This window comes from Pseudopipra pipra, chromosome 24 (assembly GCF_036250125.1).
Source record: "Pseudopipra pipra isolate bDixPip1 chromosome 24, bDixPip1.hap1, whole genome shotgun sequence".
NCBI classification, from domain to species: domain Eukaryota; kingdom Metazoa; phylum Chordata; class Aves; order Passeriformes; family Pipridae; genus Pseudopipra; species Pseudopipra pipra.
The window spans coordinates 1139284-1153100 of NC_087572.1; the positions used below are offsets into that span (position 1 = coordinate 1139284).

The 13817-nt window shown below is 60.8% G+C and overlaps 2 protein-coding genes across 6 annotated transcripts in view; both read left to right on the plus strand.

Annotated features, from left to right (window-relative positions):
- The window catches only part of KIAA0319L (KIAA0319 like), a 29100-nt gene extending 25895 nt beyond the window's left edge, over positions 1–3205 (plus strand). For 2 of the 3 annotated variants that reach the window (XM_064635248.1, XM_064635249.1), the window contains exon 21: positions 1496–3205. In XM_064635248.1, coding sequence (XP_064491318.1) covers positions 1496–1683 — 188 coding nt within the window. In that variant the 3' untranslated portion in view covers positions 1684–3205. Of the gene's footprint in view, positions 1–1065; positions 1193–1495 lie in introns of all 3 variants that reach the window. The other variant, XM_064635250.1, reaches the window with a different exon arrangement.
- A 7829-nt stretch (positions 3206–11034) lies between these two features.
- Positions 11035–13342, plus strand: LOC135402377 (interferon alpha-inducible protein 27-like protein 2A). Of its 3 annotated transcripts, none has more exons than XM_064635486.1 (5): positions 11035–11330; positions 11618–11676; positions 12303–12344; positions 12669–12830; positions 13074–13342. In XM_064635486.1, the coding sequence occupies exons 2-5, from the start codon at positions 11673–11675 to the stop codon at positions 13160–13162; spliced, it is 297 nt and encodes a 98-aa protein (XP_064491556.1). In that variant the 5' UTR covers positions 11035–11330; positions 11618–11672; the 3' UTR covers positions 13163–13342. The 3 variants fall into 3 exon arrangements, with proteins under 3 accessions (XP_064491556.1, XP_064491558.1, XP_064491557.1); XM_064635488.1 differs by having other exon boundaries at positions 11035–11323; XM_064635487.1 differs by having other exon boundaries at positions 11035–11216.
- The last annotated feature ends 475 nt before the right edge of the window (positions 13343–13817 follow it).

A 13817-nucleotide genomic window follows, 5' to 3' on the forward strand; every position in this document is an offset into this window, starting at 1 on the left:
ACCAACACCTGAACTGGAGAGAGTGAGGTTTATTTCTGCCCCTCTACTTTCCCACCACAAATGACTTGTTCATAAACTTATTAATTCTTGCCCTTGTGAGCATCGGGCTCTGAAAATTTCCCATTTTAGTTCATGCTGTAGTTTCCAGTAAGCAGGTGCATTTAGGAGGGAGACCCACAAATTCTCTGTGCTCTGTGTGGCTACAGGCCCGTTGGCCCATTCCAGAGAGGAAAGATTTGTCTTCAGTGTACTTAGCCAGCATTTTCCTGCCTGCATTGCTGTCCTGAGAGTGCTTGTCCAGTGCTTTGCAGAGATCAGGGAGTTATTTCAGGCTGGAGTGTTCTTATCTGATACCTGACTGAGCTGTGGTCACCTGCTGACTGACCAGGAAAGGAGGGAAATATGGGAAAGGATGTGCCAAGCACAGCCCCACCAAGGGCCAGGGAGCACTGCAGCTGCTGAAGTGTGTGTTTTGAATTGAAGTGTGTCCTGGATTTGTTTAGAGGAGGGGTTGTATTAACCGTGTGTGGAAGAGAGTCCCTGATCCTTGTTTGCTCGTGGAAAATAACTGCTCATCCTGGTATTATCCCATTTAATGGTGTTCCAGCAAAGGGAGCAGTGCCCAAGAGCAGCATGGAGGGCACTGCAGGGACAGGCTGATCAGCTGTTCCTCCAAGGACCAGGCTGTCCCAACTGCTCAAACACGGATACCCTTGAAGGAAACCCAGGGGTGTTTCCCTCCCTCAGCACCCAACTCTGCTTTCATCAGACCATCTGTCACCTCAGAGCCCACTGTTCAATAAGTGGAGTAAATGTGCCTCACCATTTGCTCTCTGGTAACTAAACTCATCTTGCTGCTTCCGAGGCTGGCTGCTGACTAAAGTCTTTTTCCCTGCTAGATATGTCCAGGGAGCTTTCTGCTAACAGAGGAAACGTTGCATTTCTCCAATAAGGAAAAGCTAAATTTAAATATTTCCTCTGCTGACAATATAAGTAAATGTCTCTCTCCTGTCCTTGTGCATTAATCTAAATTCATCCCGCTAATTTATCTCTCTTCCCTTGCAGGCAGGAGCAGCAGAGAGGAGAGTAGAGAGGGTAGTGAGATGGCAGAGATCTTCCCTCACACACCTGCATATTCTCTTACTGCAGCCGTGAGCCCTCGGAGCGTTTTCTAGGCAATGCCCCGAGCAAGGTCAGGGAGACAGAGCTCCCACACGGACTCACAGCCCCTTCTGGTCACAGCATTTGCCTTCCTACCTGCTCCTTGTGCTTTGTGCTGGCTTGGAGTGTCATTGTGACCTCTGACATGCCAGAGTGTCTGAAACAGGATCACTTTGGCTTCAGCATCGGAGGGAATAAGAGACACGCAGAGGAAAGTCGGACTCGGCTGCCTCTTGGACGTGATGGGAGAAGGAGACTTAGAGGGGATGGAGTAAGGTGAGGTGGTTCACTGGTGTTAAAGGCATTTCTAACCTGGGGATGTTTCTCCTTCAAGGTGGCAGGCAGAAAGCCCAGGTCCTCAACACGAGCCTGATGCACTCGGAGTCCGAACTGGACAGCGACGAAGCCATTTTCACGTGGCCCGACCGGGAAAAAGGGAAACTGCTCCGCAGCCAGAACGGCTCCTTGCGCAACGGACAAGTGACACTCAAACCCAAGAGCCAGAGGGAGGAAATCCTGTAGCTCCCCTTGGGCTGCTGTGGGCTGGAGCTCAGCAGGGAAGGCTGCTCCCATCCCCACCCTGCCGGGGCCTCTGGAGGTTTGTTCGGGACAACGCTGCTAACTCGTTTCGCAGAAAATAACTTCGGTTCTGTGGGTTTCTTTTTGTTCAGTTAAAACTGGTTGTACTTGAATTTGGACTTCAAGGGAAATCAAAGGGAGGAGGAGGCAACTGTGAACCTCAGGAGAAGAGTTGGAAAAGGACAGAGCTGGCATCTGGAGAGCAGCAGGACAGAACCACTTGGAGCAACTGTGAATGTGCAGGGCCCTCCCAGCCCACCTCAGACTGCAGTGGAGGGAGCACCTGTGGACTTCCAGCTCACTTGCCTTGGGAACTCCTCAGAGAAGGAAGGTCAAGGCTTTGAGCTGTGCTCTGAGCTCCCTTCAGGCTCCAGTAGCCAACCACGGGCTACTTGTACTGTCCAGCAGCTTTCTTCTCCTTTACTCCCACCTTCCCTAATGGTTTAAGCACTATTTTAATTTAGGCTTGTCCTTTCACATGCACTTGGCTGCTGTTGGAGTGTAGAGGAAGGGGAATGTAAACACTATGGTCACACTCCGTCAGTTTGCAGGTAGGAGGGGGGTTTGTGGCTGCTCTAAATCACTGTCAGGCCGCTCTCACAGGGAGTGCTGGGCCTTGGTGCCTGCTCAGATGTGAAAAGCTGACCTGTGGTAATTGCTCGGGCTGGGAGACCCCTCCTGCAGCAAGATCCTGCTGGGTGCCAGAGCTGGGGGAGGGGACACCCACCTTTGGTGCCTGTGTCCAACATCTGGCTTCATTCCAAAGCTGTGAGATGTTCCCTGGCCCCAGCACCTGCTGTTGGTCACCAAACCGTCCGTGGGGCTGGCCCGTAACCATATCTCAGTTAGGACACACTATATACTCTGGGGTTTTGGTTTGGTGGTTGTTTTTTTTCCTTTAAAATTTGCACATCCCAGGCACATCTCTGCAGTTCCCAGCTGGCTGCTCCCTGGGGCTGGCAGCTCACTTGCCTCGTGGTGTTGTGGCTGCAGAGCCCTGTGTGCTCCTGTGTGAGGAGCACACATGGTGTCCTTTAGTGCTGGAAAAGGGAACTCTGGGCACCCGAGGGCAGTGGGCAGTGCCAGCAGCACGTGTCCCTGCTGCCTGGGCCCAAGGGCAGGTGTGGGAGGGTCCTTTCCCATTCCTGCTCCCTTATCTCACTGTGCTGCTGTCATGAGTTGCACCCCTGTCCTGGGGCAGAACTCAGCCTCGTGCTGGCATGAAGGATGCCACTGCTCCTCTGGGGATGGGTGGGCAGTTCATTGCCTTTCTTTGTGTTTAATTTAAAAACTGGAACTTGTTTCATTGGCTCTTTTTTTTTCCTTCTCCTTTTTGAGCTGTGAAAGCCAAAAGGCTTTTAACTTCCTCAGTTGTATTTATATTGCTGCACTACTGATTTGTGTTGAGCTCTAGATGAAGATTAAACACTATTGAATGTGAGGGAACGTTCCCTCGCTGAATGTAGTCGTGGCTGCTGCTCAGTTTGATTTTGGGGCAATCAGCTGTTGCTCAGGCCCAGCACTGGAGCCTGTGGCTCCCCCAGGGACCACACACAGGGAGGGCTGACCCTGGGATGCTGCTCAGAAGGCACAGCCCAGCACTGGCTGTCCCGTGGCACATTTAACTCTTGGGTGACACCACCCACTGCATTTCCCTTCATTTGGGTGTAAGATGAACAAACAGTGGGAATTGGAGGGTTTGGAGCTGCAGAGGTGGATCAGATGTGGTCCTGGGGCTGCACTTGGGAGTGGTTTGTGCTGGTAGAGGGGAGCTCTTGGGCTCTTGCTGGTTCTGCTTCTGGGGGCTTGTGCTTTTTGAGCCCATCCCTCCTGCCCGTCCCAGGGAGGTCCCTCCTGGGGAGGACCCCTGGCTGCAGGTGGGGGCTCAGCCATCAGGTGTTGGTTGCTTCAGGGATCAGTGCCCCCCACGGCAGACACAGGGTGGGCTTTCCAGCGAGCCTGGCTGCTTATGGGAGAGGGAATTAAAATCTGTGCAGCTGTTTCCTCCAACACCTTTGTTCAGCCGCCGTTGTTTCCTTCATCCCTGTGTTTCACCGTGGGGTCACAGCCCCTGGGGTCAGGGTGCTGTACTGAGGGGCAGCACCCCAACCCAGGGCTGGGCTTTGAGGAGGGCTGTGGTCTTCCCTCTGTGCCCAGCAGCTCGTAGTCACTTGTCATCACTGAGTGCAGGTTTGTGAGAGCACAGCACGAGCTCCCATTAGATTTCTAGCTCCCATTGGTATTCACTGACTGTGCAGCCTCTTCTCTCTCCACATGTTTAATCCTTGGTGCCACCAAGCCCTTGCCTTCAGAAATGGGACAGGCAGCTCTGCACACCAACTTCAGGGGGCAGAAGGACCTCTGGGGCTGGCGGGGGCGAGGGGACCCCCCAGGCTGAAGGTGGGACTTTCTGGCCCTGAGTGGGACTCCCACACCCAGGGTGGGCTGTCTGCTGTGGTGCTGTGGGAGCACAGCCCTGCCCAGGTGTGTGCACGAAGCCCCTGTGGGATTTTGGAATCCCTTTGCCCGTCCCCTCCTCCCCTGGCGTCCCCGATGTCGCTGGTGGTTCCTTCCCCGAGCGCCGCGAGCCTGACCTTGCTCGGGAAGGTTCTGCATTGCTATGCTTTATGATTCCACAATTAGAGGCACCGGCTACAAGTTACCCAGGAGTGGAAGTTAAGGGCTGAGACATCTGTTAGATGAACCATCAGCTTCACTCGCTTTTGTTTTCTTTAACATATTCAAGTGCCGGTGAAGGTGTTCGAGGCAAATTCTGGTTTTGAAATAGTTTGCTGTTAAATTGTTTCCTCATCCTGCTGCGTAGCTGAGGTTGCCCAACCTGTCTGCACTTTGATTAACGGTGTTTGGTGATTACAGTGTTACTTGGGTTCAAAACTAAAAGTAATTTTTTTTAAATGAAATGTTTCTTGCAAATAAACAGGGAAGATGTTTTGCTGCTGCCCAGCTTTGCTCTTTCTCCAGTTTCACCTGCGGGATGGTTCCCACCAAAGACTTGGTTCCAGTGGAAAGCAAAATATCAGCAGCATCAGGGCTGAATTGGGGAGCTCGGGGCTGTATTTGCAGCTATACCACTTGTCCCTCCCAAAACAGCACCCAGGGCTAGGAGGAGTTAAACAAGCAGAAGGCTCTTTCTAGAGCCAGGGGAGCACAGTTTTTCCTCTCTCTGCACTCATCCTCACCCCGCTGCTTGTGCTGTCCTTGCTCCGACCGTGTGGATTTGGCGCGGCTCCCCAGCGCCTTCCTGTCATTAGGATTCCCTGGATTACTCTGCTTTCCCTCTTCCAGCTGGGCTCTCCCTGTCTTCGGCACCGACAGGAGCTCCCACACCTCGCCCGTGTCCCCAGCAGCCACGAGGGGACACGGTTCTGGTAACGATGTGCTCCTTAATTATCCCTGTGCCGAGGGTGTGGCAGCCCCTGCGAGCAGAGGGCACTGCAGGGGTGCTGGTGGCTCCTGGGGAGCTGGGGACACTGTGGCACTACTGGCACCCCGGCAGTGCCCCCGGGGCTGTCCCAGAGCCGGGCAGGAATGCTGGTCACTGCCCTGAGAGAGGCCGGGATTTGCAGGGGGCTCAGCTGGATTAGTGACCCTGTGCTGGCCGTGTCCCAGTGGGAATTGGTGACCCCAGCACAGCCCACCTGCTCCCCAGCACCAGCACCCTGCACGTCCCTCCTGGCCGGGCACAGACCCAGCGTCCCTGCCCGGGTCACTGCTGCTCCAGGGAGGTTGTGACAGGCATTTTGGGGCGAGCGTGGCTGGCTCGGGACAGGGGCTTTGCAGAGCATCCCTGCTCCCGCCTCCCCTCTCCCGCCGCTCCTCCTGCCGAGGCAGAGCCCGGAGGGGCATCGGGGGCCATGCGGGTGCTGCGGTGGAGGCCCATGGGCACCGTCACCCTCCGTCCATCCCGTTGGTCCATACGGGGCCCCGAGCGCCGGGTGAGTCCGTCTTTCCATTGTTCAAACAATCTCTTTTCCACACGCGGTGCCAAAGGCTCCCCGCTCGCTCCCGCACGCGCCAGTATATTTAGCTGCCTCTAAGCCTCTACCTTTCCTTATATAGGAGAGGCCAAACGAATTTCGCACTCTCATTATTAATAGCCTGAGAGGAGCTCTTAGGAGGCTGCCAAAAATAGCAGGCAAACAGAGCGCACCCGGGCTGGGGAGGGCGTCGTGGCAGGCAGGGAGCCGCCGGGACCGCCGCGCTGCCCGTCCCGGCTTTTCCCGTTGGGAACCACGCTAAGGTGCCTCCGGCATCCTGCCCCCGCCGCAGCCCCGGGCAGGGGCTCCCCCTCGCCCCGCCAGCTCTCCGCAGGCAGAGGTAGGACCGGCGGGGCCCGGGGTGGGCACAGCAGCCCTGCACCCCCGGGCGTTGCGGCTGCGGATGCTGGAACAGCCGCCCCGAGGGTGTTGGGGACGCCCCAAGCGGGTGGCCTGGGGCAGCCCTGGGATCCACATCCCTGCGGGGTCCCCCTGGCCATGGGGAACTCCTGTGGCTGAAGTGGTGACAGGTTTCACCCTCCTGTGCACACCACGGGCTCTGCTTTGCCCTCGAGCTGCCCCGGGCTGTCACTGGGCCCAGCGGTGCGTGCCGGCTCCCCCAGGGCATGGATTTGGGATCCCCGCTGGGCACCCGGGGGACGTGGGGCAGGTGGCAGAGGACAGAGGTGGCCCGCTGTCTGTGTGCCGGTGGCAGCCCTGGATGCCCTGTCCGGGATGGAGAGGTTTCCTCAGCAGAGATCACTCACACAGCATCCCCGGAATTGGACAAATCCCGGGACATCGAGCCCGGTGATGGGACGAGCCAGGAGGGGTCTGCGGGGTGCCCAGAGAGCGAGGGGGCTTGAACTGCACCCGGAGACGTTGCATCCCAGGCAGGGTCTGCCTTAAATCCCTCCTCCCTCCTCCCTCCCTCCCTGGCGAGGAACTTCTCCCGCTGAACTGGAGGATGCTGCAAAGCTCCTGCGGACGAGCCGGAGGAGTCCTGTGGCAAAGTCAAGGCGAGCGGGGAAGCGGCGTGTTCGTGCCGGGTGTCACCGCAGCCCCTGCCGCCAGCCCAGCCTGCAGCGGCCGGTGTCACCTCCAGGACCGTGAGTGGCCTTGCGGGCGGGAGGTGCGGGGTCTGCGGGGGGCAGCGGGGCTTTCCCCGCCGCCCACGTTTAACCTTCAGCGAGCCCGGCCGGGGCCGGGGCTGCTGCTGCTGCTCGGCTCCGGCAGCGGCTCGGCGTGGGCAGGGAGGGGACATCCCGGGGTGGGGGTCCCCGCAGCCCCCTCTGCTTGGGGCCAGCCCGGGTGGAGGAGTGGGAGCAGCAGCAACTCGCTGTGGTGTTGGGGGGCAGCGGGGCACCCCCGGCAGGTCCCGGCTACAGGGGGGTCCTGCGTGGTGGGTGCTCGGCTCCGTGGGCAGCACCCGGCCCGTCTGTGCCCCCCGGCAGCGGGGCCGGTCACCCCCTCCCCAGGGAGCCGGGGTGCCCTCGGCCACGCAACGCGGGGACACCCCACGCCGGTGGGATGGGGCGGGAAGGGAAACCCAACTCCTGGACACCTCGGCATGGCAGTTCGGCCACGCACGGGGCGAAGCACGGCGCTGCACCAGGGCCCCGCAGCCCCGAGGCGGGCAGTGCCGCAGGCGAAGGGGCGGCCGGACGGGAGCCGGGGTGCTCCCGCAGGCACCCTGTGCCAGAGCTCCCCTCACACCCACCTCCCTCCTCCTCGCTGGGCCTCTCGGTATGTTTTAAGCCCCTCGGCAGCTGGAGCAGCTGCTGCAGTGGGTTTGCCGGGGATGGATGAGCGAGGGGAGCCGGCTGGGGGGGCAGCGCTGGAGGGGAAAACTTGGAAGGGCCCCTGCGAGGCAGCGGCTGCAGAGCGCGGCCGGACACGCGGCGCCGGCGGAGCGGGGAAAAAAGACGCTTCCTTTTATAGCCAGACTGGGGTTGTTGGGTGCCTGCGGGCGCGTGGGTGCCACCACGGCCGCCCCCGGCAGCCCCCCGGCTCCTCTGCCTCCCCCTGCAAGGCCGTCAGATCCCCGTGCCCACAAACCACCCTGCCCAGGACAGGGAGCTGCTCCCGGGCAGGTGGAGAACAGGGGGCTGCCCAGGTCGGGGGCTGCCCAGGTCGGGGGCTGCCGGCTGACGTGAGGGTGCAGAGAAGATGTGGGAGAGGGGCTGCTCTCTGGTGGGTTTCAGCTCGGGGACGTTTCTGCAGCCGCCAAGGGCAGCGCTGGGGCTGGGGAGGACTCAGGGCTGCCTGCAGTGATGGGGCACTTCCAAGGCTGCAGAGGGACTTGTGATGACTGGGATGTCTGGCCACAGAGAGGGCAGTGGGGCAGAGCCGGGCTGTGGGACAGGGCAGGGGCAAGGAGGGGTGGTGGGGCTGGGGGACATGGGGAGCCCGAGATGCAGAGAGCACCAGCAGAGCTGGGTGCAGCCCTCCAAGGTCACTGGGAGAGCCCGGCCTAGGGCTGTGGGAACTGTGCCACAGGATGGGGCTGTGTGGCCCCCCCGGGCTGGGGTACCTCTAGTACCAAGTCCTGGGAGGCTGCCAAGGTCAGCCGAGGTGACTGGAGCTGAACTGGGCTGGGATGCAGGAGCGCTGACCCTGTGCCCTGGCTTTTGGGATTTGGACTGGGTGCAGCCACTGGATTTTGCCTCCCAGTGCACCCCAACAGCCCCACCAGTCCCTGGAACCCAGCACCTCCACAGAAAAACCTTATGGCATCATCCCACTGCGCTGCAGGGCCGGCACAGCTCCAAGGGTTAAGGGGGTGCATCTCTCCAGCCTCCGGCCTCAGGACACCCCTCAGTTTGCTTTTGGGGAAAACAGGGCTGCTGGTTCAGCCAGACACACTCAGCTCCACCACTGCTGCTGGGTTGGGGGCTTGTCTTGGGTCCTGGGAGCCGTGTCTGGGATCCCCAGGGCTGGATCCCTGGGGACCGGCCATGCAGAAGGTCCTGGGGTGCTGGCAGAGCATCCTGGGGGGACCACGGCTGTGCTGGCAGCCACCCTGTGCCCCGTGGCAATAGCTGGTGGCTCAGAGGGCCACTGAGCAGCACCTCTGCTGCCTGTGGGTGCTGTGAGTGGGGCTGGTGACGTGAGGCTGTACTTGGCACCCACCAGCTCCTTGCAGGAGCTGCGGCGCGTGTGGCCACAACTCCCGGCGCTGAGTCACGGCCACAGCACACTTGGCCAGCCCCACATCCCTCCTGCTCGGGGCTGGGCCCCTCAGGCACCCCTTGCTCCCCTGTCCTGCCAGGGGGCAGCTCTGGGAACCCCAGGACACTCCCTGTACCTGCCCCTGCCCCTCTCCAGCTGCAAATTTAGCAGAAGGAAGGTCACTGGGGTGAAGGTGCATCTGGGTGATGGTGACACTTGTCCCTATGTCACCCTGCCCCGGCCATGCTGTGTTGGGGCCAGGGAGCCTCCCTGCAGCCCCATTATGGTCTCAAGCCCCTGAGCTCTCAGCTGAATCCCCTCCCGTGGGCAGAGGCATCTCCAGCCTCCCCGGCCCAGAGCTGTGGGGTGGGGAGGGGGTGGGGAGGGCCCAGACCCCCAGGTCCTCCCCTGGGCAAGGGCAGGGGTTGTGGGAGGTGGGTCTCCCCCGACACTGGCCCCAGCTGCACTGAGCTGCAGCCACTGCTCTGGCACACGGACAGGGGGATGTGGGGTGCAGGAGGTCCTGGGGGGTGCTGGGGTGGCGTGGGGTGATGGGGAAGGTGAGCTGGTGCATCCCGACCCAGCTCAGCAGCAGTGGCAGCAGCAGCAGCAGCAGGGGTGATCCCTGCCAAGCCAAGAGCCAGGGCCGATGGGGGCCCCTGCTGTGGAATTAGCTCCAAGCACAGGTGCCCACCTTTGCCGTGCTGGCCTGCGTGGGCTCACAGGACACGGCCCTTGGCTGTGCCCCCATCTCCTCGGGGGTGCAGCCCCACAGGTGCCCCCACTGCCACAAACTCTGTCACAGCCTGGAGCATCTGACCACCCTCAAAGGGCAGCTGCCCCCCAAAACAGCAGCCTGAGCATCCTCTGGCCGGCGAGGGGCTCTGGGTCCGAGGCACAGGCGTTGGCCGTGGCACTGCCTCGCTCTCTGAACATGGATCTCCGTGCCCAGGGCTGAGAGTGGCTGTGGGCACAGCAGGGCTGTAGGAGCCCTGCCTCCACCTGGGCTGCACCAGGCCGGGTCTGGGAGTGGGCAGGAGGTGCTTCCTGGATCCTTCCTGCTCCTTCCAGGATCCCAGTGGAGCTGGTGGGCATGGCTGGGAGCAGCGGGCAGCCCCAGCCCCGCACTGCCCACCTCTCCCTCCCAACCCTACATACTTCTTCATATGCCCATATGGAGTCGGCCGGCGTTATGGAATGTTAAGAAGTATGTATTTTTGGGCTGGGACCCTCACGCCAGGATTCCCCATCGCCAGCACCGTCCCGGCGGCGCCTCCGGAGAGACGATGCGTCCCTGGGGCTGGTAAAAAGGAACCAGATCAACTTGCAACTGGATTTGGTCCCCTTCAACCAGCTGCAGCGGCGCGTGAGCCACGGCACCCGCTGCCCTTCGCTGCCCCGGGGGCTGCGCTGTCCTGCCCTGAGGGGGCTCGGGGTCAGGAGAGGGGTCAGGGAGCGGGAGAGAGGGGGGGGGGGTGCAAAAGGGGGCTTTGGCTGCTTTTTGAGGCTGTGTGGAGCCCCGGTGGAGCGGAGGCAGGCCGAGGGGCTGCAGCTCCGCTGCCCGCCGGTGGAAGTCCCAGCGCTGCTCAGACTGCCCGGGCTCCTCATCAACCCCGCGCGGCTTCGCCGGTCCCAAACCTGCTCGGGAAACGCCCCGTGAAGCCGCAGCTGCCAAGGAAGGCACAGGGGTGAGGAGCCCCCCGGCCCCCGCACCTCCCGTCCCCTCCAGGGGACAGAGGGGAGAGCGTTCCCCGTGGGGGAAGCCCCAGGATCCGACCCCCGTGTAAGGAATTGTGCGATGATTCGTGTCAATAACGAGTGTTTATTCAAACTGCCAAATATGCGATGGAAATGTACCGCTAAAAATGCTTATGCAATTATGCTTTTGGCAAACATATATCACTATAGGCAAATAAGACTTGAAAATACACCGCTTATGTATGTGACGGGTAAATATGGATGTGTAAAGAAAGAGGTTATCAAAGGACAAGAAAGGGAAGACTTGAGCTTTTGTCCCTCAACTCCAGAGGGACACCTAAAACCACCAATAAAAGAGCGTGAGTCTGAGAAGCGAAAGTGACGTCACAACCCAGAAAACGAAACTGGGCGGTAACTTTCCTGGAACAATCGTATAAAAGGGCTGCAAAGCCTTCTGTGAAGTGTGTGCTGGTGAAGCTGAGGCTCCCTTTGGCACCCAGCGCTGTTTTACTCATTCCTTATCGAATAAACAGCCTTGCTGCTAAGAATCCTTGATTACCAGCTTCGTTTATAACAGCCCCGCTCCAGCAGAGCCCGCAGCATCAAAAGGTAACGCTGACACAGAGAGCAAAAGGCAGCGAGCGGTTCCCCGGCAATCGGCTGTGCCGACATCACCTGGGGACCTTTCTAGCTGCGCTTTGCCCCTCAGGGCACAGGTGGGTGGTGTGGGGGGTCGGGGTCCCGCGATGGGTGTTTGGGGACAGCACCCCTTATCTGAAGGGGGGGGGGGGGGGGCAAAACCGAGGGGCTGCTCACCCCGCTGGACTGGCAGAGCAACCAGAGAGCCCTGGGCGGGGAAGAAATGTGGGGGCTGGGGGTCTCTGCTTTTGTGGGGTGGCCGGGGGCTCCTGGGTGGGAGGGGGGTGTCTGTGGCTGTTCGTGCAGGACAGCAAAGCCCCTCCAGCCCCGCTCGCCGCCCACGAAGAAATTCCTGTTCTCGCTCCCCAAAGGAAGGTCCCAGCTCAGAGCACACCCGGCACTGCTCCCCCTCCAGCCCAGCCCACCATGGGTAAGTTGGGTGGCGGGTGGGGTCGGGGGCACGGAATGTGCAGAGGGACAGTGTGGGGGACACGGGGACCCCGAGTGTGTCCCTTCTCCCCTCTCCTCCCGGGGAGGGGGCAGCAGGGCCGGTGCCATCAGTGGTCGTTTCCCGGGGGTCTTCAGGGTGAGGGGCAGCTGATAACAATAGTCCAGGTAACAAACCCAAGAGAATCCAGGCAGGTGCCTCATCCCAAGGTCTCTCCCAGGCAGCCTGGCAGGTGCTGGGAAGCCCCCACAGATCCCCAGTGACTCAGCTGCCCTCTTGAGAGCTGGGGATGTGCTGGAGCACAGCGAGGGGCTGGCAAGATGATGGCTGAGTTTGTTCTAAACTGTGTTTGATTCACCTTGTGCTGGTGACAGGTGACACACGGGGCTGACATGGGCTGTGTGTTCTGGGTCAGTGGGGTGCATTGGTCAGGGCAGGGCAGGGCAGGGCAGGGTGTCTGTGGGCAGTGGGATGTGCAGGGGTCGGGGTGAGCTGAATGCAGGGGGGCCTGGGGGAGCTGCTGCTCCCACCCCCTGCCCTGCCTGGCACAGGGCACTGAGATCAGTCTGGGACAAGCTTTACTGCCCTCCTGTCATTTTCCTTCTTAGTATGGGGAATAGCTGAAGCCCTTGGAGCTGCAATTGGAGCAGGTGAGTGAGGGTCTGGCAGTGCTCGGGTTCACTGCCCAGTGCCAGCCCCGTCTGGGTGTGGGGACTGGGCTGGGCTGGGGCTGGGAGTGCTGGGGAGAATTGGGGTGCTGCTGTGGAGGAGGGGGCAGCACTGGCCTGGAATCAGTGCTGCAGCCCTGCCCACTGTTCCTGTCCTGCCCAGGGTGGGGTGTCCCTGCATCCCACAGCCCTCGCTCCCCGCCCTGACCCCTCAGTCCTTTTGGGGAGGCCGGTTCTGGGGCGCTGGTGGCAGGGGGAGGTGTGGGGCACAGAGAGCACCCTAACACTGCAGTGTCATCCCTGCAGGAGTGGTACTGGTTGCTGCCCCGGCGGTTGTTGCTGGGCTCGGGTTCACCGCAGGCGGCATCGCCGCTGGATCCATCGCTGCCAAGATGATGTCGGCAGCTGCCATCGCCAACGGAGGGGGAGTGGCCGCCGGCAGCACCGTGGCTGTGCTGCAGTCCATCGGTGAGTGGGGAGGGCAGGGCAGCTGGGCTGCACTGGGTTCATGCCCTCAGGAACACGGGGTTATACCCTGGCCTTGCTGTAGGGCCAAACCAGCCCCTTGAGCTGTCACGGGTTGGAATAGCTCTGAACTCTCCAGGCTCCCCCTGCCCAGGAGAAGTCCTTGGCTGTCCCTGCCCCGTGCCCAGTCCCCCAGCAGGGAGCCTCAATGCTGCTGGGACATCACTCTTCCATCTGTTCTGGCAGGAGCTGCAGGTTTCTCTCTTGGTGCCGAAGTTGGGCTGGGGTCACTCGGGGCAGCAGCCGGTGCCCTGGTAGAGAAAATCGCCAGTTGACAAACCCAAGGAGGGAGCAGCTCCAGATGCGGAATCCAAGAGAAGTGCTGATCCTGAGGAGTTGCCAGGCAGCGTGGCACGTGATGGGAAGTCCCCACAGACCCCACCCTCGCAAAAGCTTTGGATTCCCCTGAGCAATGAGTGCCCTGAAGCCAATAAAGTTGCTTTGCCTGCAGCAGAGATGGTGTTGCTGTGTTACTGGGGCTGAGGGATTTGCAGCCTGGGGACACACGGGTGCCTGCAGGATGTCACCACTGCTGCTCTGTGACCCTGGACTCCTACAGCTGTGGTGCCACTAACCCTGCTGCCTGCTCTGGGCTTCAGCAGAGCAGGAAATGCAGCCAGACCCATGGCTGGTGTGTGGCCCAGACCCACGGTGGGAGGGTGGCTGGCAGGAGCCTGGTGGCCATGGCACAGTTGGTTTGTGCCCACGAAGAAACTCCTGTTCTTGCTCCCCAAAGGAAGGTCCCAGCTCAGAGCACACCCGGCACTGCTCCCCCTCCAGCCCAGCCCACCATGGGTAAGTTGGGTGGCTGGTGGGGCACGGCCCCTGCAGAGGGACAGCGTGGGGGACACAGGGACCCCGAGTGTGTCCCTTCTCCCCTCTCCTCCCGGGCGGGGGGTCAGCAGGGCTGGTGCCATCAGTGCTCTGTTC